Source organism: Papio anubis, chromosome 14 (assembly GCF_008728515.1).
Source record: "Papio anubis isolate 15944 chromosome 14, Panubis1.0, whole genome shotgun sequence".
NCBI lineage: Eukaryota > Metazoa > Chordata > Mammalia > Primates > Cercopithecidae > Papio > Papio anubis.
This window is the reverse complement of record NC_044989.1, coordinates 63,339,848-63,363,537: the sequence shown is the minus strand read 5'-3', so window position 1 is coordinate 63,363,537 and position 23,690 is coordinate 63,339,848. Positions and strand designations below refer to the sequence as shown.

At 35.5% G+C, this 23,690-nt stretch overlaps 1 protein-coding gene across 14 annotated transcripts in view; it reads right to left on the bottom strand.

Annotated features, from left to right (window-relative positions):
- Positions 1-23,690, bottom strand: part of EHBP1 (EH domain binding protein 1) — a 402,091-nt gene that overhangs the window by 52,929 nt on the left and 325,472 nt on the right. For 11 of the 14 annotated variants that reach the window (XM_009184288.4, XM_009184284.3, XM_009184285.4 and 8 more), the window contains 3 exons: positions 12,627-12,774; positions 3,939-4,046; positions 1,142-1,266 (listed from right to left, as the gene is read on the bottom strand). In XM_009184288.4, the coding sequence (XP_009182552.1) occupies positions 1,142-1,266; positions 3,939-4,046; positions 12,627-12,774 (381 nt within the window). The remainder of the gene's footprint in view (positions 1-1,141; positions 1,267-3,938; positions 4,047-12,626; positions 12,775-23,690) is intronic. The other 3 variants (XM_031655232.1, XM_003908714.4, XM_017947574.2) reach the window with 1 other exon arrangement.

Here is a 23,690-nt window from a genome sequence, read left to right as displayed (position 1 = left end):
GCATTAAATCCACTGCAGAAAGCTAAATTGAACGCAAAAAATCAGACCTGATCCAGGCTTCCTTTTGTTCAAAGATAGAGACCAAAAGTCCTCTAGTGCTGCCACACACTTTCATCACCAATTTATAGAAACTGACAATATAGGGGAAAAGCAATGAAAGTCATTGTTTTGGGACTTCAAAGCATCTCTGTGTCAGGGGAAGGAAATCCTTTCAGTCAGCGGGGCAGTCCCTATAGTCCGCAGGTGGGTGAAAAGTTATACAGGACTGGAAGTGCCCTAAAGCTACAGAAATACTAATCACTGTGAGGAAAGCAGGGAAACATGTGGGTGGGAATAATATAAACAGTCTAATAATATTCTTATAATGTGGCATTTTGACTAAAATGTTATACAAGGTAAGATGCAAAATGGCACAAAACACATGCAAGTTATCTTAAACATTTATATTCAATCACATTACCATTTTCAGGTGTGATGATTCTTATAAATAACATACATATAGTTCATCTAAACAGGCAGAAGGTTGAGGATTATTGAAAAATGCGCTAGAATTCTCTTAACAGTATTCTTCTTAGCAAAATATACATAGATATAGAACTCAAGAATAATTTCCATATTGCCTCTATTTTTACTTGAAATAACAATTTAAAGCAGTAGTTTCCCTGAAAAATAGTATATGAATACTGATTACCATATTGATATTTACTTACTGCCTATTTAATTACTTTTTTTAATTAATTTTTTTTTTTTTTAGACAAGGTCTCGCCCTGTGTCCCTCGCTGGAGTGCAGTGACATGATGACCACTCACTGCAGCCTTGAACTCCTGGGCTCAGGCAATCCTCCCACCTCAGCCTGGGACTACAGTCACGCACCACTATGCCTGGCTAATTGTTTTACTTTCAGTAGCGTGGTCTCAATATGTCGCCCAGGCTGGTCTTGAACTCCTGATTCTCCTGCCTTGGCCTCCCAAAGTGCTGGAATTACAGGCATGAGCCACCACACCTCACCAGTAAAAATTTCTTATACCCTAATCTTAATATTGGTGAAGAATTTGGTAAAAAATTGCTTTTAGAATTAACTGCTGGCAGAAACTAGAAGACACAGATACTAAGCCAAATGTTTTAAACAAGTAAGACTTACTTTAATGTCCTGCTCTGAGCTCTCAGTTACAGCTTTCTGGGCAGCACTGGAGGGTGAATTTGCCACCTGTGGCTGAACTTCTAGGAGCTTCTTCAGTTTCAAATCCACCAACTTACTGTTTTGTTCTGTTAAATACGCAAATACCATGAATAACTGAGTGAGATGCATTTAGATATGTAGACTGTCAATTTTATGTGAGCTCAGAAAAGTATTACTATATTTTAAAAGAAAGAAGAAAAGGATATTAGATTAGACATACGAAAAATCCTTTACATATGTATATTCCCCCACCAAAATCATTCCCCTTAAAGAATACAGTCAACATATCTAAAGAGAACTTAGTTATACTTTAAATAGTAGCTAATGCTTACCTAAAAACCTGTGCCTGTATGTGATGTATATATTTATATAAACACTGTATGTTATACATAATAAAACAAGTTATAACAAACTAGATATTTAAAGGAAGAGATACATTTCATTTTGAATATTATTTTATAGTTTTAATTCTTTTAGTATATTAGATTTATAAATATAATGCCATATTAAAACAAGTTCTTAACATTATCTCAGATCGTCATTATGTACATACTATTAGAATCCAGTGTTTATATATGTACCTATATAACCACCACTGAAACAGGGTATATGTTTACAAATACCCTCTACTTAGATAGCAGAAATACAATACAGATTATTACATTTTTGGAACGTATTAATATACATTAATCTTTCATAATACAATAGTTCAAAATGAGTAGAAACACAACTAATTCTTAAATTAATAAAAGGCAACTCCTTAATAAAATGGTTGCAATAGATATGTCCACCACTTGCTGGATATTTTTCATAAAGATTAATAACTTTTCTAATTATAAGACTCTTAATAAATGCTATTGTCATTACTTTCATGCAAATTGGTCAGTTTATATTGCAAGGCTACTCTTTTAAACAATATCTGATGAACTATGGTCAAATCAAGATAAAGATTAAGCAATTTATTATTAAAACATTATGACATATACATATGAAAAAAATTTGGGGGGAAAATAAAGCAAGGATAAAAATCATAATATATTCTATGGGCTTCTAGATTCTAGTTTGCATTCCTATTTCTTATTGCCACAAAATAAACCATAAATCTGAATTGGGAGGCCTGTCTACTTACATGCCAACACTTAACTGGCATGCTTGAGAGCCATAAACAATTTATTAGTTAACTCCAAACAGGAAGGCTGAGATGTGTGTTCTTTTTGGAAAACATTAAGTAGGAAGAGAGTTTTTAAAAAGGACAAGAGTCAAGCCTATTAGGATTAAAATTAACCAATCTTTAAAGTATTCCCTAAAGTTGCTATAGCTGAAACTAGAAAATTCTCCCGTTATCTTACCTAAGAAATTTTTCTGGCTATTTTTTCCTGTGTTACTAACCTACTGTAGAATCAGGACATAGGCATCACATATTATTACTGATTTTATACTTCCATAAATTGAATATTAAAAAATTCAATCCAGTACTTATGGATGTCCTCAGCATTAAAAAGATGTGATTGGTTTCTGATAAAGCCTTTAGTGGTTGTTATGGTAGGAAGGTGAGTAAGCAAAAACAAAAATGTTTAAAAAAAAAAAAAAAATCAAACCTAACCAAGTTCTGTAGTATTTTAAACAGAAAGAAGTAAAATGTAGTTATAATTTTGGGTTAAACATTTAACAGTTTTCCTTAAATATCAGCATCCTTTTGGACTTGCACAATTATAAATATACCAAATTCTATTTAGCAATAGTATAATTTAACACTGGGGCATGAAGGAGCTTCTGCCAAAAGGGCATGAGTTTTCTTGAGTGTTCGTTATAGTCAGGAAAACCCTGGTCACCTGTTTCTTGAAATAATAGTAGTATTTCCAACAGGGAAAGAAATGGAGCCGCTTAGCATTGCAGGGGCATGACAGAGATAGGAAAAAGTATGCTTGCTCTCACTCCCTTTAGCTTTTTACATGAAAAGATAAATGTTAGAGACTTTGCCTCCTTCCTTTAAGTCTAAAGAAATCACCAAAGACTTTTTATTGCTATAAGAATTCAATTCAACAAGCATTTATGGAACCCCTTAGGTATACAAAATTTTGGATTGCTACTTGCTGCTGGCTTATAAAAGGCAGTGCATTTGGAACACTCACCTATTAAAAACCACCAGCAAGTATCTTTATATTTTAAATAAGAACTTACAAAGGTCCATTGCCAAAGTGATTTACTGATATAAGACATAAGGTTAATTTAACAGCAGTCTATATAGTTTTCAAAGTATCTTATTGTAATTAGTTAAGTAGATGTAAAATCATTTACTAGAGTAATATTTAAGTATTTAAGGTAAACAGAAAATCTGCAAAATAATATTACCACTAAGACTATAATTCTAAACTAAATCAGAAAATCTGATCCCATGGTTTAGATTTACATGTGGAATATACACCTTATGACATCACACCAAAATATTTAAGCTGAGAAGGGAACCAACTATTGAAAGCCTACAGATTGTCTCACATGACATAAAATACAATAGTGAATCTTAATAATAAGAGAACACAACTACAATTTGCTATTCCAATGTTATTGCTAATTTTAACATCCAACCCAAAACAAAATAACATAAAATTGATGGATGGAAGGTGGATTAACCTAAATGGTTTATGAGGCCATAAGATGTAATAAAACTACAAAATTATTATTATTGATGAGATAATAAAAATATAACCATAAAGTTTGCCATGCAGCAGGACACAAAACATTTATAATTTGAAATTACCGGGAGTATCAAGGTCATTTTCTAAGTTAGTAAGTTCATCTCCACCTCCTACAACAAAGCCTTCAGGGATCTCCTCGTTAGTATCTATCTCAATATTATCATTTTCATCTGTAGGAACATGTAGCAATAATGTTAGTCTATTATTTATATTTTATATCATTCATCCAAAACGTTAAAGAAGAAAAACCAGTATTTTAGTAATAGTTATTCAAATTCAGGCCAGACACAGATAAGCAAGTTAAGAAATCAGTTTTAAGTCACTCTTTCACTATTGGATTAACATTTATATTTTACATCCATATGTCAAACATGAATTATCATATCAAAGCAGATGCAAAGGTTTTGACAATTTGCCACACGCTGTCTCTGAATCACTGAGCTCATTGAGTCCCTGTATTTTAAAGTGTAATCTATAAGTAACTCTAACAATGGCACACAAAAATATAAGTTGGTTTGGTGACAAAGTCATCAAATATTTCTAAATTTTACACTTTTATCAGATTATTAGATTTAAATGCATAAATAAGCACACATTCCTTATATATATACATATTTGTCATTTTTATGAAGGCTTAAATACTTTTATGCTATTAATAAAATATTATCATAAAAACATTATGGATAGATTAAGAGTGAGACTAGCATATACAGTGCCTTTATACAATGGAAAGTTCAAAAACAACTAAGACAATAAATTTTGGTAGAGCAAAATCTGGGAAAAATTATCAACCAAAATTAAATATATGGGAATGAGAAAGTCTTACATAATTTTTTATAGCCCTAGTAAAATGTTTTGGGTAATAATTAATTAATGGAGTCAATTTTTGACATTAAAGATTTTTAGTAGGTATTTTTTCCTCTCCAAATCCTAGTGATAAAATTGTTTCAGTAATTTTGAATTCTATATATTTGAAAAGGCACAGCAGCAATTTTAGTTGCACATTAAAGGTTTAACTTTAATTTCTATCCAATAGACAGGCAATGTACCTTTTGGAGAAATAGCTGTGTAGCCCTGTGATTTGAAGAATACCCCTACTGCTCTGCAACCCAATTTTTTTTTTAATTGGGCAACTTTTATTAGTAGTGAGGTATTCCAAAGATTTTTGTCCAATTGAGAAATTCCAAAATTCTACAGTTTGGTTTAATCCACCAACATTTGTCCCTTTCTGAAACTGTACATCTTTAGGCTTGAGTTTTGGCTTCCTAAGTAAATGCTTACTATGAGCATTAATATTAATAACAATAGTTTACATTTATTGAAGACTTCCCATCTACTATGTAAACCATTTGGAAGAAGAAAATAATAAAGATAAAAGATTGGCCAGGCGCGGTGGCTCACGCCTGTAATCCCAGCACTTTCGGAGGCTGAGGCAGGTGGATCACGAGGTCATAAGTTCGAGACCGGCCTGGCCAACATGGTGAAACTCCATCACTACCAAAAATACAAAAATTAGCCAGGTGTGGTGGTGTGCGCCTGTAGTCCCAGTTACTCGGGAGGCTGAGGCAGGAGAATGGCTTGAAACCAGAAGGTGGAGATTGCAGTGAGCTGAGATCACGCCACTGTACTCCAGCCTGGGTGAAAGAGCAAAACTCCGTCTCAAAAAAAAAAAAAAAAAAAAAAGAAAAGGAAAAAAGATTGAGAAATGCACCCCCACACAGGGGGAAGCATAGAGATAAAAACATTGGTAAATGCTTTCAAAGAAATAGCTAAAGTATTATACATGGCTTCATTATTTAAGCACAATCACTTGGGACATCTTTTTGAATCAGCTGTGCTCAGCTAATCAACTATTTGACTCATTTCATAGAAGTGGGCATCTTCAATTTCACTATCCTCAAAACCTGCAAATACGCTAACAAATATTTCTTGTGTGTCAAAAAGGTGTTCAGAACACTTCCTCAGCATTATTCTGTGTCAGAGACAGCTTCTATTAATAGCTTTTAGGGATCTAATGCAGTACTTTTTTGCTGCCAATAAGCCTCCACTGATGATTACTGAATACAATTAATCTAGAGTGAGAGTAGAGAATTCAATATTCATTCCTTTATTCAAGAAACTTCTACTGTGTATTGTACACACAATATGCAAAACACTGTGCTAGATGTTGAGGAGATACCAAGTTGTATGAGACATTTATTCTGCCTTAAAGGCATATTCAAGGGACTATAATACCATGTATGGTGGGGGTTACTGGATAAAAATAAGGTACAGAGCAAATTCAAAAGATAAAGAGATTATTCTTTGCCAATGACACCAGGAATTCTTTCTTGGAAATGCTAACCTTCAAATTAGGTCTTCAGAAATGTATAGAATTTCAAGAGGTACAATTGAGGGGAAGGCATTACAGGCATGAATGGAGGAATGGGTAGGTTATGTTCAGAGAATGGCGTAAAGTCCTATTTGGCTCAAGCATACTTAAAGAGAAATAATAGAAGGTAAGACTTAAAAGGCAAACTTATAGAGAGTCTTGAAGGACAGAATGGGAAGTTTAACTTTTACTTGGTAGGAATGTAGAGATACTGGTGGTCAACATGATCAGTACTGTGCTTTAGAAGATTAATTTAACAGCAATCTCCATAAGCTGTTTTCAACCGAAGTGCCTTATTGTAATCAGTTGTGAAGTGGGTATAACTTATTAGTAGTAATATAAGTACTGAAGCTTACATCTTTTATCAGAGCAGCTTCATTTATTATTTCTATAATATCACTCTTGCTCACATTCTCATATGCCTTGTTATGTGAAAGCAAAAGTGGTCTAGGGACTGTGCATAAGAGAGCCCTATGCACGTGACACCATCTGTCATGCAAAATTGCTGACCTAAATGTTGGACTCGAGAACAGAAAGGCTAGAGTCAAGAAATGCAAGTTGGAGACTGTTATAACCCCAACGCAAGCAGTATGGACAGCCTAACCTAGGATGAAAGAATTGGGAGTAGGTATGACATAACTTGGAAATCAATTGGATGTTGGGTTGTGGGAGAAGGGATACTGAGGAGAGTAAGGGTGAGGCCACCATCAAAATAAACTCTCCAGCCTGAGTGAATAGAATGATGGCATTGCCATGAAAAAAAAAATAGGAAAGTCTGGAAATATGGTTGTATATGGGTTCTTTCAGATTCCAGGGATACCCAGGAAATAGTACCTACTTTCTTTACTCACTTATACAGTGCTAGGTTCCTATATGATGTTAAACAGGTGTCATTTACACTACCACTCCCCATTAATGCTGAGTGGGTTAACTCAATGTTCATATATGTACTGCTAACCTTAGATAAAAGGATTACTATTTGGGATGGCAAGAGTAAAAAGTGATCTACACAGCTCAGGTCTTCGTAAGAATGGGTTTCTACTTTCTTTTCATTCATTGACTTCAGTTTTACAATCAACTTTGAATTCTTTTGAACAGTTAATGTTACATATTTCCTAACACCTATAAGAAATGCTCTAATGGTATTCTTACAGAACTTAAGTGCATGTGCATGTGTGTGTTTAAAGACACTACATAATATAAATGTATAAATATAATATATAGATCTTTATGGTTAAACACTGAAAACCCAGTAGGTGAACAAGGCAGAAAGTAAACTAGAGATCCACTATACAACAGAAGCTGGTTTGCAAGTATGCTATGTACTGTGTGTGCAGGAAAAGGTAAAAGGAGATTTGATATGCACTGAATATGAAAATGCATTCCAGTTGACACTGCACAGCAGTATAAGCAAAATAGATATCCCAATAGTGTGGTCAATAAGGCCAGTCTTATACTTTTTATTTATAGATAAATTGAATGAAACCAAGATGTCTGGTGACAGTTAAATAAGAGAGAGAGAATATCTGCATTTTGTAAACAGAAAGTGCAGTTATCATTAAAAGCATACTTAAAAATTCCAAAAAAATTTCTCGCTTATGATTTTTAAAATTCTCAACAAAGGTCCCCATAAAATTCATTATTTTTGAAGTTATTCTACAGAAATCAAACAAAAGATAAGAAACACAATACAGATATTATGTTATTAATAGAAACTGAAAATAAAAATTATTGAAGGCCTAAGATACTATTTCAGCTCAACGAATTTATTTTCCATAACTGAAATAATAAGGATCATGCAGACATTCTCATGGGCAAAATTAAAAAAAATTTCTTCATTCATCCGAAATGCAAAACAAAGTGTACTACTTTGTCTACAGAAAAAAGAGGCAAAGGCCTACCCGGTGCAGTGGCTCATGCCTGTAATCCCAGCATTTTGGGAGGCCAAGGCGGGCGGATCACCTGAGGTCAGGAGTTCAAGACCAGCCTGGCCAACATGGTGAAACTCTGTCTCTACTAAAAATACAAAAATTAGCCGCGCATGGTGGCGGGTGCCTGTAATTCCAGCTACTTGGGAGGCTGAGGCAGGAGAATTGCTAGAACCCTGGAGGCAGAGGTTGCAGTAAGCTGAGATAGCACCATTGCACTCCAGCTTGGGCAACAGACTGAGACTCTGTCTCAAAAAATAAAAAGCGGCAAAAACGTCAGTTTAAAGTTAAGCAAATCTAATCTAACTAAAGCAAAGTGATAAGCTATGGAATAAATAATAAGAAAATATGTATCATATATAATATACTTTATAATATATAATATATGTGATATATGACATGATATGTAATATCATCTTAAAACAATGTAGTCACCTTCCTTGCAAATGTGTCCATAGACCATTAACAAAAATTTAATATGCATTTGGCCAAAATAAAACATTAATAAATTCCCAAAGCAGAAATTTAGGTCCTATTCCCTGACCACAATACTACACAACTAAAACCAAAAATACTAAACTTTATCAACATCTGTACCTTGTCAGGAAAGATTCATACAACCCACATTGTTTCTTACACAGAATGAGGATTTTAAAATAAGGCCATCACAGGTCTACAGTTACAAAATGAGGCAAAAATGAAAAAAACGTATGTAATACACTACCTGATTTTCTCATAAGTCCCACAAGTATGTCAAACAGAGGGTAAGTGAAAGCTAGGCTATGGCTACTAGGAGAGGTGTGATTCTGTTATTTACACAAGAATCAAGCTATTTCTGGTTGCAACAGGATATAGGTCTCTTGATTGCCTGAATATACAGTTATGGGTGACCTAAAATATCTTGTATGTATTTTCTGTGGACATCATGAAGCTGAAGGCACCTCACCTCCAAATTAGTAAGTTTTCTTTGCTCACCAAGGCTGGTTGCTGCTTGAGAACGGAAAAAGTAGGCTTTCACAGGTGAGTTCAGGCAGTGGGTCTGAGTGATGATCATGTTCAATACATTCCCCAGGCTGTGCATCCACCTTATTATGTCAGCTCTTCACTACCCTCTTTTATCACTCTGGACTACTGCTTCGAAAACTTCCTACCCGAGTTCTCCATCTAGGCTGGTCTCAAATTATTTCTCTCTCTTCCTTTCACACTACTCCTTAGCAAAACTTCTTTTTTCAGACCTGATGATTCCTACTAGACCCTAGAAGAGTGGACACTCATTTGTTCATTCTTTCCCTTGACTTACCAACCTCATCAGGGTCATTTTTACTTAGAAATTAGACTCCTCTGAACTCAAGTGATTTTTGAATTTGCTATGCAAGGGTGAGCGAACTACAGGCCAGGGGCAACATCCAGCCTACTGTCTTCTGAAGGTAAATAACAACCAGGCTCATTCATTCATATATTGTTCAAGACTGCAAAGGGCAGTTCAGGCTACAAAGGGCAGAACTGAGTAGTGGGGACAGAGGGCACATGGCTTACAAAACCTGCAGTGTTCTGGCCCTTTCCAGGATGTTTGCCAAATCCTGGCCAAGCACAGTGGCTGGCACTGTGTGATAAATAAATGTATATGAATCACTGAATTTCAAAAGGAATTTTACCTTCCTCCTTGTCCTAAAGATTTCTCCAAAACTCTCACTCTCGATAGCTAAGGCTTAGACCTTGAGGCCAGAGGAGACCTAGTTTGTTCCATATCCCTTTATGAAGACAGGCCAAGACCCACCACTGAGGACAGGAAATAGGCCTGTGTCATTTGTCTCAGGTCAACCTTAGTTCTCACAAACAGACTACCATTTGATATGTAGCTGCTTCCAACATCCAAGGTATGCTGTGTCCTATGGGAAAAATAGACCCTGGTCACTTTGTTCTCCTTCAGGAATAAGAAACCTGACTCCTCAGGAGGTTCTCATAAGTCATTTGTCAAACCCTGCCCCTTCTTCATTTCATCTGGTTTTCCTTGTTCTAGTCTGTATTTCCTTGCCAATTCTATAGATCCAATCCTCACTTGTCCTTTGTTTACTTTGACTGTTGAATGATGGCAAATTCAGATCTTTACTGTCCCTCATTACCAGGTAGCAACCACACTTTGGGTTGTAACACTGACAGTCTCCTTGCCTAGTCTAGTCCTGGCTTAGTCTCAAGTGTAGTCGGATTATAAAGACAGGACTAACTATATAGCTGACACATCCCATATCATTAATAGGATTTTTAATTCTTAGCCTTCCCAGAGTTTACAAGTCATTTAGCATTGTTATCTGCTCACTACTGGGAAAAACAAAAAATAGATACCAAATGCCCCTTCATCCTATTATTACTTGTTCTCCTACATGGTTTTATGATGCCACAGGAAGGTGGCATTAATAGCTTCAGGAAGCCTATCTGGAGCATAAGAACATGGGGTTTTTCTATGATTCAAAGATATAAGGAGGCAAAGATTTATTAAGACTTACTTAGAATGTGTGGAGATTTTTAAGATAAAAGAAGCATCTAATTATTAATGATAAATGACAGCAAATTGTCATAGTATTACACAAATGTAGCTGTGAATAATTACTGATCTTACTATAAAACTGAAACTGTAGTAGAGAATGTAGAAATTGCAATAAAAATCCTGCATGATAGCAATCAAAAAGGGAAGATGAAGAATTCTTTTTTTTTTTTTTGAGACAGCATCTCACTCTGTCACCCAGGCTGGAGGACAGTCACATGATCACAGCTCACTGCAGCCTCAACTTCCTGAACTCAAGTGATCCTCCCAATTCAGCCTCCTAAGTGGTGGGACTGCAGGTGTGTGCCACCATGCCTGGTTAATTAAAAAAAAAAATTTTTGTAGTGGGCATGAGTTGGTTGAAGGTAATGATTTAATTTAAAAAAAAAAGTGAAAAAAATTAAAATAATTTTTTTGGTTGTTTTTTGTAGCATTAGGGTCCCGTGATATTGCCCAGGCTGATCTCGAACTCCTGGGTTCAAGTGATTCTCCCACCTTTGCCTCCCAGAGTGTTGGGATTACAGGCGTGAGGCACTGCACCCGGCAAGGTGGGTTTCACTAAGATACAGACATTCTGAGAAGACCAGAGGGACAGATACATAGCTGTGTGAGGAAGAAGCTTTCAGATGTATGAGATGGAAGGTTAGATGTTATAAGCATTAGAATTTTCTACAGTAAGCTTTTAACATAAGGAATCTATAAGATATAACAGCAGTAAGTTTCTGTTTACTTTGAGGAAACTTATCATTGACCTAAGAATAGCTTATCTTTGTTTCAGCCCTTTTAGGCAGGGGTCCTCAAACCTAGGGCCATGGACCAGTACCAGTCTGTGGCCTATTAAGAACCTGGCCTAACAGGGCGAGTGAGCATTACCTCCCGAGTTCAGCCTCCTGTCAGATCAGCGGCGGCATTAGATTCTCACAGGAACACGAACCATATTGTGAACTGCACATGTGAGGGATCTAGGTTGTATGCTCCTTATGAGAATCTAACTAATGCCTGATGATCTGAGGTAAAACAGTTTCATCCTGAAACCATCCCTCCTTACCCTCCTGGTCCGTGGAAAAATTGTCTTCCACAAAACCAGTTCCTGGTGCCAAAAAGGTTGGGGACGGCTGCTTTAAGGTCTTATTCGAGTCTTCACTTGCCTACTCTTCAGGGTGATCTTTGCATTCTAAGATTAACTCAGGGCAAATATCTGCCATGTTTTGGTAGATAAGTAGGTTATATACCTTCGAAATGAAAAGCTCACAGCCTTCTGAATATACTCCTCTTAAAAATGTAAAATGTTCCAAATTAAAGATGTCCAAATTGAGCATCTCTGAAGGTAAAATTAAAATTATCTTTAATTATATATACAGCCGCTGTCCCAACATCAAGCTTAGATTAATCTCTGCAGATACTGAAGAAGACCCTCTCAGAGTAAGGAGACTAAGAAGAAACTGAGATGGGACTTATATAAACTTCTAAGATCTCAGGCTATAATGCCAGAATATTGTTAAAACTACTTTCTAAATATCTTGTTTTAAATGAAAATCTTTCACGACCAAGCTCATCACTAATCGTGCTATGATTTAGATGTTAGGGACTCAATTACATTTTACATACTCCTAATACAATTAATGAGGAATCATGGGGTATCACAAACCAAGGTATGAGTTTTTTACAAAAGCATATTCTAAGACAGGACTTCTTGAGTATTTTTAAATGAAGCCAAACAGTTGATTTGGAAAACAGCAACAGTTATCTTCTAATTTACTATGCTTCCTTTAGGTGTCTTGCAACATATCAATAGGTTAGAAACTTTGTATTTTTGAAGCAACGTTTTGAAGTAAGAATAAAAAGTCCCAAAAGGTCCACTGTGGATTTCTGGGTTGTCTGTAGAATGATACAAGATTCTTTAACTCACCTCCACATGCCTTTGACCTTTCTTTCAACTTTTCTGCAGCCATTTCACCATAGCTGGGAAGTTCTGACATCTTCACTCCAGATCGAGCTTCTGCTATTAGCTGACGAGCTCTCTCTCTCAGCTGCCGACGTCGCTCTTCATCTTGCTGCTAAGATATATTGAACAGTTGCCAACTCAGTAATTGACAGAAATGCAATTTCATTTTCAATCTGATCATCATGATAGTAACTGGTTTACAGCATGGTGCTTGGCCCACATTATAAATAGGATGCTCTATATCAGTTGGATGTCACACCATTTTTAAAAGACATCCTAGAATCAGATTTTTAAAAACATTTACAAATTATTTTATTAAAATGTCCATTAAAAATACAAACTAAAGAATGTTTGGTAATACATATCACTGAGAAAATATCAGAAATTGTTATTAATAAAAGAATCCAGCTTACAGAAAAAAGTCACAATACTGAGGACAGAATTTTAATTCATATTTTTAAAGAATAGAATTTAACTTGTTATTTTTGAAAAAAGGCACAGAGCAGTGGCTAAAAGACATCTTTGATAGCAGAAAATGCTGCTATACTATGCTGATCAAATGCTATATAGGAAATGGCATATTTAGGGGGCTAGAGTAAGAGTAGGGATAGTTTATCAGTATATAATTTGATTTAAAAACTATCAACAAGTTTTTCTTTTTGGTAACTCCCTCTCTTTTTGGTAACTCCCTCTCTCCCCAAATGTATACTGAGAAGAAAAATTAAAATCTAATGTGGTTTCTGATATTTAAAATAACTAGACATATAAGAGAGTTGTTGACTACTAAAAAAAGGATTATTGGCTGGGCACAGTGGCTCACACCTGTAATCCCAGCACTTTGGGAGGCCAAGGCGGGTGGATCACAAGGTCAAGAGATTGAGACCATCCTGGCCAACATGGTGAAACCCCGTCTCTACTAAAAATGCAAAAGAATTAGCTGGGCATGGTGGCACATGCCTGTAGTCCCAGCTACTCGGGAGGCTGAGGCAGGAGAATCACTTGAACCCAGGAGGCGGAGGTTGCAGTGAGCCGAGATCACGCCACTGCACTCCAGGCCTGGCGACAGAGCAAGACTCTGTCTCAAAAAAAAAAAAAAAAAGATTATTATGAATCGCAAATAATCAATGTGACACTGCTTTGTAAATTGAAAAGCATATAAAATAAGGCATTCCTATGATAAAACAAAGACTGAAATAATCTGGCCCCAACATATCTTTCCTGGGTTATCTCCCCTTAACATCTCCGAACCTCCATAAATCCTTACATCTATTCATACAGAATTGTTTGTATCATGTAGCTTCATGTACTTGTGGCTCTGAGTGTGTCATTTCTTTTTCTTGGAATGAGCTTCTCTTACCTTATTTAATTTCTACTCATTCTTCCAGATTCAGTTTAAATCCACCAAACCTCCCCTGACTATCCCCTCCACTACTTCCCTAAGAAATAAAGTAATCCTTCCTCTATGTTACTTCAGTACTTTATGTGTGTCTGTGTGTGTATGTTATTTTTTTAAACAATACTTGTCAATTTACATTATAACTTTGTAGGGATGCCTCCTTCACATTAGAGTTGAACTACATCTGATTTACCTTTGTATCTCTGGTCTTTAGTACATAATTTGTGCTAGGTGCTGTAACCATTTCAAGCATGAGAATGTACTATTTACTATTTATACTCTCAAAAAACTTATATAGGGAAAGAGAAAGTAACAATGTTAAGGCAGTATCATCAAAATGACATAAGGGTTCAGAAAAGGGAGAACATTTTTGGCTGAGGGGCAAACAGAATGCATCATGCCATCATGGATTTCAAGCTGGGTCTGAAGAATGAGTAGGATTTGGAATGGGTAGAGATAGAAGTTGGTGGTTAGGTAGGTCAGTGTAGGAGAGACAAGGAGGTAGGAACAGTACAAAAACATAGAGGCAAGAAGGTATATGGGGAAACATAACCTAGTTTTCCTGAACATAGGGCAAAAACAGTTATAGACAAGGCAAGGAAAATACATTTGGGGAGATACTTTAAAGGCCCTGTCCAACAGGGAGAGGAGAGGCTTTAATTTTATTCTAAAGACAGCAGGGACCACTGCTGGGCTTTGTTTTTATGCATATGTCTTTTTTTTTTTTTAAAGTCTAGAGGAATCATCAATTAGAGGTGTATTTGAGAAAGATTAATCAGGCAATGGTGCATAAAATAGACTGGCATAGAAGGATGGCAATAGACTAGTTACGAGGCTCTTATAAGAGTCCAAGGAAACTGTACTGAGATACAAGACTAAGATGGTGGCAATGGGAATAGAAAGAGAAAAGTATAATATATTAGAATTAAAGGCACTAATTCTTGGTAACATCAGATGCAGAAGGAGGGAAAAAAACTCAGAAATTTTTAACTTAGGCAACTAGTAGAACTGTGATGTTCATAATAGAAATAGAAAAACTAAAAGGAACTATAAGAAGCGAGGGAGAGAAAGTCTGTGCTAAGACATATTGGGTTTGAGAAGCTGGCAGGAAATCTGAGTAAAGATGTTAGTAGGTAATTGAGAAATAAAATGGATACTAGGATGTGAGGTCAGACTATGACTACAGAGCTGATGAGTTACAGGAATCCATGAAAGCATTTGAAGAGGTACCCTAGAGAAAAAGGAGCGACACTGAATTAAACATGGAAAACATCTATCTATATCTAGGTAAGATACAGATAAGATATATATTGAAAAGAGGACACAGAAAGAGGGAGAAGAGAACTAGAACACTGAAGTATCCAGATAATCAAAATAGCATAGGCTTTCAAGATAAAGGAGTAATCAATTGCAGCCAATGTTAGAGGTTAATGAGTCTGAAAATTTTAAAAGCGCAACGAAACTTGGTGAGACATCGATGTATTTTAAACCACATTAAATAGTATGTTGCCTTAAAAAACAAACAAAACAAAACTTGGTGACATATCATTAGGGACAAAGGTAGAAACCAATGGGTAGAACTCATGTCCAGGCAATTTTTTTTCACAAATTTCTTGAGAAATCAAGTAAGCCATCAAAATTAATGGGGATAGGTTAATGGGGATGCCCAATGGACCCAGGGACAAGCCTGAAGCTCCCAGTAGGGAACCAATTAGAAGAACCAAGTAGAGAGACAATTTCAGTCTCAAAAAGAAAAATGACTGCAATGAATTGAATCAATGAGATCACACATAGAATCAAGGAAAATTCAAGTGCAATATGATATTCAAAACATAGAAGGATATAAAAACTTATTTGTTACCATTTAAGGCAGCTTTGAAATAACTCCTACAAAGTAGTAATTGAAGGAAAAGAATAAATTATTTTGTATTTCCAGTGGGAAATGAATTTTAGAGTAACCAAACAGTCTCAGTCAGTAAGGGAAAGCTCTACTATATGTGTGTGTGTGTGTGTGTGTGTGTGTGTGTGTGTGTGTGTACACACATATATATGGTAAACCCATCCAAGCTGGAATGCAGTGGTGCAATCACAGCTCACCGCAGCCTTGACCTCCCAGGCTCACGCAATCCTCCCACTTCAGCCTTCTGAGTAGCTGGAACTACAGGCATGGTGGCCATAGTTTAAAAAAAAAATTTTTTTTTAAAGGTTTTATAGCGACAGGGTCTCCCTGTGTTGCCCATGTTGGTCTCAAACTCCTAGGCTCAAGTCACCCTCCCACTGGGATTACAGCTTTGAGCCACGATGCCCAGCCTAGCTCTACTTTACAAGATATCATTTAATAATGCCCCTAAAAGGTAGAATTATAAAAAAAATCACTTTGCAAATCATAATGAATGATTCTGGCAAGGATCATCAACTGTTATTAAAGCTCTTAGGTAAATGTCTGATGGGGAACTGGATAGTCATGCTGCAGCCAACTGTATTTTCCAAAGATGGCCACAACAGTTATTGCTCATCCCAATGCTCTTCTGCAATGTGACCTTGCCACTCCCTCAATAAGAGGAAGAGTTTAATTCTTCTGAGCCAGCTTTAGTGGCTTGTATGTAAGAAACAGAATGTGGAAGTGTTACAGGTGATTTCCAAGGCTAGGTCAGAAAAGGCCATACCCCTTCTGCCTAAGCTCTCTTGAAATTCTTATATTCTGTCCTCTTTCTGGGAACCCAGCAGTCATACAGTGAGAAGACTAAGTTACATGTAGGTGCTTCAGTTGACCATTCTAGCCAAATTCAGCCTTCAGTCTTTCTGGCGTAGGTCCAGACATGTGAATGAAGAAGGCTTTAGATGACCTCAGACTCTAGCCATTTTGAGCCACCCCCAACTGTTAAAGTCTTCCTAGCTGATGTCTCAGACAATGTGGAACAGAGACAAGGCATGCCCACTATGCCCTGTCTGAAGTCCTGACCTACAGAATTTGTAGAGCATAACAGCAAGACATTTTTTTTTTTTTACGTCACTAAGTTTGGGGTGGCCTGTTACACAGCAGTAACAACTGAGACATATGCTTAAGTAACAACACACAGATTACTTTTAGTTGCAAGGGGAAAACCTAATCTGTAAAAAGAGAGGTAAGAACTAGATCAGAGATTAGGGACTACGAATCTAGCATCATTAATGTTGGGTCAATCATATGTTATACGTTTTTTGATATGAAGCACATGAACTGCACACCACCTATAATATTCTACCAAAAATGTTTAAAGTGAATCCACTCAAACTGTAGATATAATTTCATGTTTATCATAAGCACAGGGGATAGAGAAGCACGATAAATGACACAGCAAGAAAACCACCAAATAGATCCAGAAGGTAGGATATTGCAGACAACTGACCTGATCATTTTAATAAGTCAGAGTTAAGGAAACATATGCATAGAAAGAGATTTGGAAGGGTATATGCAAAGTTGTCATGGTGAAGATATCTGGGTATCAAAATTTGACATTCGTATTTTCTTTTGACTTCCTTTTCTAATTTTCTATAATACACATATACTACTCTTATAATAAAATTTATTTTAAAAAATAATCTTGACTAGTCATGGTGGCACACACTTATAATCCCCGCTACTCAGGAGGACTGCTTGAGTCCAGGAGTTCAAGACCAGCCTGGGCAACTGGGCTACATAGCAAGACCCTGCCTCAAAAAAGCAAAGCAATGTGATGGTATGCTTCCTGAAGTGTATATTGTGGTAGGGGCAAAAGAAGAGAGGTCTAACATTCAAGTGAAATTTTATTAGTATCTGGAGACACAAGCTTATTCATAGGTGAGGAATAGTATGCAATAGGCATAGTGAGACCGAAGATGCAAGAATAACATTAAAAAAATCCTCAGTTTACTATCAGTATTTCTGTTTTTCTTTTTTAAATTTGAGACAGGATCTCACTCTGTTACCTGGGCTGGAGTGCAATGGCACAATCATAGCTCACCATAACCCTGACCTCCCCAGGCTCAGGTGATTCTCCCACCTCAGCCCTGTCTCCACCCCAAGTAGCTGGGACCACAGGTGTGTGCCACCATGCCTGGCTAATTTTTGTAATTTTGTAGAGATGGGGTTTTGTCATGCTGCCCAGGCTGGTCTCAAACTCATGGGCTCAAGTGATTCATGCACCTTGGCCTCCCAAAGTATAGGGATTACAGGCATGAGCCACCACATCTGGCCCACTATCAGTGTTTCTAAACTTGAAAAATATACTAGGAATAAAAGAAATTACAGGATTGATAATGGTGAGTTTGATGATGGCTGCTGCTATCTCCTGAGCATTTATGTGCTATGTACTTTATGTGCATAATATTTAATTTTCACATCTTTATTTTTACCAGTAAGAATATTTAAGTTTAGAGTCACAGCATTCCACAGCTAGACCTGATGTCAGAGCTAGGTATTCAGCTCAGGTCTGTTTTACTCCAGAGCCCCTGCTCTTAACCACTAAACTATATGATTCCCAAAGTATCAAATTATATGATCAAATGAGGAAAATGGAACTTTTACTAAACTTTCATCTTTCAAACTTATGAAAAGTTAAGAGTACTAATAAAAAACCATTATTTAATATGCCTCAGGCAACTAAGTTTAAGTGTATTTCACTGACTGAATAATAACTTCTTACATAGCTGGAATTTAGTGATTCAAACTAAAATGAAGGGTCATTTTTACTGAGTTAAAATGAAATAAATGATTCTAGTTTTCTGAATATGAAATGGCAACCTAATTTTTCTCACAAGCTATCACCTTCTCTATCCCCCAATACTCCCATCTGCACATTTTTCCCAGAGCTTACCAAGAGTGCAATTTAAAGTAGGCAATCATTAATAAAACCAACTCTAAATACTAATTAGGAACACTTTATCAATTTCCATGTAAATTGTTTGTTTGTACTTATTTACTCATGATTGTTCTCTATACAATAGAAAAAAATGCAAATGAACAAATCAGAATGTAGCCCTAATGGGACTTTCTGTTTATAACCATTAGCCCAGAGGTGTGCTGTAATTCAATTCTCAAGTAGCAAGATTTAGCCTCATTAACAGACTGCAAGGGCAGGTTACAACTCATAAAACCCTACAGTAAACAAAGTTTATGGACACAGCACAAAATCTTGAGCCTGATTGACAGAATTCTAGCTCCCTATCAGATTGCCTTAATTTACTTTTCTACTAATGTCCTAACACCACAGAGACAATTTTGCTTGGGCCTGAAGCTCTCCAGTGGGATGGCGTATCTGTGTTGTTTGTTTTCTCACCCTTTAACTTCCCTTAAGACAAAAAAACTGAGAAAATAAAAGTTAATTATTAAGGTCATGAAGGAAAAGCTTGTAATTATAGTAATTGATTATGCCACCAATTTTAGTTTAATTGATAGCACTAATTTTCAGTTTATTAGTCTCCAGGTTTATCATAAGTAAGACTAGTTCATTTTAATTTTTATATGTAGGCTCCATTAAAAGATATTTTGCAATAATACTGAAAGAATAGATAGCAATACAATCTATGCATTTTTTTTAAACTCAAAATAGCCATACTGTTTATGTCTAAGGATAAAATGACCAGAGAGTAGGGACAATGATTATCTTATTATTTTTGTATAGCATTCAACACAAACTGCTCTAATACGTTCATAACATTTCTGACAATGAGTTTGCCTAAACCTAAGAAATGTGTTTTCGAAAGCTGCTTTGACCATTCTACATTCAAAAAAAGACAGTGACTCATAGCTGTAAGTAAATCATGTTTATCATGTGTGCTGGAAAAAAAAAAAAAAATCTTTTCACTGGGTTGCAGAGGCAAGGCAACTTAGAAAACTGCTGTTACTTAAAAGATAAGTACACTTCAAAAATCCAATACATAGGAAACCCATATATCTTTCATTTACTTATGTAGTCTAGATAGACTTAAATAAATGGAAGTAGTTAGACTTCCTATTTGTAAGAATGGGTCTGATGACATTCACCTTTTCCTACATGGTATTATTTAGAGTTAGACTGAGTTATAAAGGATAATCTTGCTTTTGTAAGATGGATGTGTATTCTTTGGAGGGTTTGATAGAAGCTGTAGTTCTGGGAGGTCTCCCTCCCCATGACTATCTTTTTATAATTTGTAACAAATTTTTGAGTAAATACTAGCTCTGTGCCCCGTGTGTTTGCACATGTATATGTGTTATCTCATTTACTCCTTACAACTCTGTGAGATAGCTGCTATCCTTCCAATTTGATAAAAACTGAATCTCACTTAAATATACCGCCCAAGGTCATACATCTTGTAAATGGCATAGTAAGAATTAAAATCAGTGTCTGTTTGATATCAAAGCACTGGCCCTATCTATTACATAACTGCTATTCAGAGCATTTTCTGAGGCCCTAAAGTGATTATGATTTTTTAAAGTCCCAGTTCTTTATGTATACTTGGGTTATACAAATCAGTTTAAATTTCCCTTTGTGCCACTGAATACAGAGAGATGATGAGCAACTAATTTGTTTACATTCACTTAAAACTTAGGTTCCCAACCTTAAATTAAAAGCCTTTGGAAAAGTGGTAAAAGCATTTAAGCTTTGCTTTTCTCTTTGCTAACATCTTCAGGGTAAGGCAAAAGTCCTGCTACGGTGCAAAAGGAGTCCTGTTTCAATCCAGTGAATTTGAAATATTCAAATATAGATGGATCAGAACTAACCACTTTGGACATAAACTTTAATAATATTTAGCCCTTTCACAGCATGTCTTCAAGTTACTATTTTCCTTATCATTCTGAAATGGTCTACAATCTGCCATAGATAGATGCACTAGTAAAACTTGACAATTTAAGGACAAACTCTTCAAGAATAAGTAATGTAATTCCTTGTTTCCTTTCCATAAAAATGTATTGGTATGCAATTTTTATATTTCACAGTTCACCGACATCTAGGCAAGCTTTCTTCCACTGCTTCAATGGTGCTACTTTTAATTTTATCCTCCTTAGTCGTAGTAATTAAAGTGATCAGCAGTGGCATCCCAGCGGCTTTGACACAGCTACAACCCCCTAGCAGACTTTTGCTTTTAAGGGGAAAGGGAAGAAAAAGACTGGAGTTTCATTTCACAGAGAACAAGAAAATCAAGCTTCTCCAATCCCCAACTTTATTCAATTGTTCTTTCAGCAGCCTTTGGATCTTAAGAATCAAATAAAAATGGCTGCCATGGGGGGTCCTTTTTATACTTGCCGCAAATGTCACCAACTGACATTACTTTAGCCAAAAAATGATGCCATGGATTTGTGAAGGTGAATTAGAACATGAGAAACTGTCAATGTAGCTGCTGAGATCATTACCCACCCAAGGGTGTCTTTCATAATATTAGATACTTTTACTCAGTCTGCTGAAAAATACAGATTGAGAAGTCTTTCTATTTAAGAAACATGTCTACACACATTTTCATGAAATAAGCTTTAACAAAACTTTAAAAACATATTATTTCAAATAATGTAGTTTGTATCCATACTCTTTGTAAAACTGTGTTTATAACATAAAAAAGCACTCTATTTCTACCAACAAAAACCCTCACATTTCATCCTTTACCTCCCTCAAGAACATCCTGTGCTTTTTTGTTTTGTCTTCGTTATTTCATACAGTCTTAGTAATTGAACTTTAATTAATTGAGCTAAATAAATTTTAACCTATCTAAATGTTTTTTTTAAAAAGTTTTACTTAGTGCTGCTAATATTTCACAGTATTCTGTTCTCAAAATGGTCCATGAAATTCCTCAATTTTGTAGTAAACTAAAAGAATTTGACTGTCACCCTTTCATCATTAGACAGGGAGCAAGACTCTGTTATTAGGCATTCAGAATGGACTGAAAAAAAAAAAAAGAGAGAGAATTCTGTGTTTGTCCAGAGGCAAGGATTACCAAAGTGTGCCTACTCACTTACTATGAAAGATAGAATTAAATAAAAAATAAAATTACAAGATTTTTAAAGGTTTAGTTAGACTAGATATTTTACTGCCAGCTTGATCAGCTCCTGACTGAATAAATAGGATTTACGGTGAAACATTAAAACTGTTTAGCAGATCTTTTCAACTCATTTCAAACTTTTCTTATGCTGGTTTGTAATATAAGCAGACATGCTTATAAATGGCCACACCTGCTCATTTCTCTGGGGATGGCCTGATCTCTGCTTCTCTAACAAAGAAAGAAAGAAAAAAAAATCAGCCTTTCTTGTTGCAAAACAGAGTGGAAAGTCAAAATCTTTCTCAAGTTTGCCCCATCTGGTCAGATTAAATCTTTGATCAACCCTGGGGATTACATTTATTTTTGTAGTAACTACTAAATTTTGGATTTGTTTAAGATACATAGGAAAAATAGTAAACAGAATATGAATTTAAATTTGAGATACAGTTTTTAATATATGAGTAGAAAATATAAAAGGACTAATTCAGAAAAAAATAGACACATTTTAAGAATTTAGATTTCATCTAATATATTTAATTCATGAAAATGAATATATCATGCTCTAGTTTTTAAAATATATCTCTGTTTCAAGATAGAGCAAGTATTCTTTTTAATTATAGCATTTGTTTTTCAATGTTATACCATGTTATACAAATAAAGAATCCTAAACATAAAAGAATACATGATCAAGTTAATGTTGCTAAATGAGCCTTTCCTTTAAGTATCTGGAAGCATTCTGGGATAGAAAGTTTTATATTCTAAATAAATAATCATTTTCTTTCATTCATTTACTTAATACATATGAATTCCTAGTAGGTACTATATTTCTCCAAAAATAATTATTTTAGGATTATAAAAGCAATTATTTTGTGTTTTTGAAAACTTCAAATTGCATTAGTAGAACTAACAGAAATAGTTTGAGCCTCCAAAAAAAGGACCCTTTGATAATTTAATTCCTCTTTTCTTTGTGAAATTGATAACTTCTTAGTTTAAAAAAATTATAAGAAAAAAAGAAGAATGGCTGACTAAGTAAGTATCACCTTGTGTTACATCCAAGGCCTCTTGCTGGTTGTCTGGCTGCTCTTTTGTAGGCAAAAAGGAGCTGAACGCTCTCTGGCTCCTTAGATCTGGCCCAACAAATGCACTGCCAGTCATGCACATGGATCTAGCTTAAAACCCAGTGTGAGCCTAAAAGAAGCCAGTCAGACTGGCACCTACTCATGCAGAAGGAGATAGATTTGTCATGACAGGCTGATTATTCAATGTAAAGAAACAGTTTAGCTTTTCTAATCTGGTACAAATACATCTTTCTCAGCAAAAAAGTAGAAGGTCTAACAGTTCAAGTATTTAAAGTAAAGAAACCAACAACAAAAAAATGTAACGTCAAAGTAAACCATAGGTATTTGTGTTAAAGTATTCTGCAAAACTGTCCTGTGGTTCCATTCAGATAAATAAGACTTAACCCTTCAGAAGTATGACATCTATGTATCATATTAAAAGAAAATATTACTATTTTAAATTGTGATTTTTTTCACTAGAAAAACCTCTAAGAATCCAAGTTCATCTTCTTTCTTGTCTCTCTCTGTAGCTGTATATTCAGATATATATGTGCTTACATAACTTCTTACTTTGTTTCCTGTTCAGGTACTGAAATGACATACTCT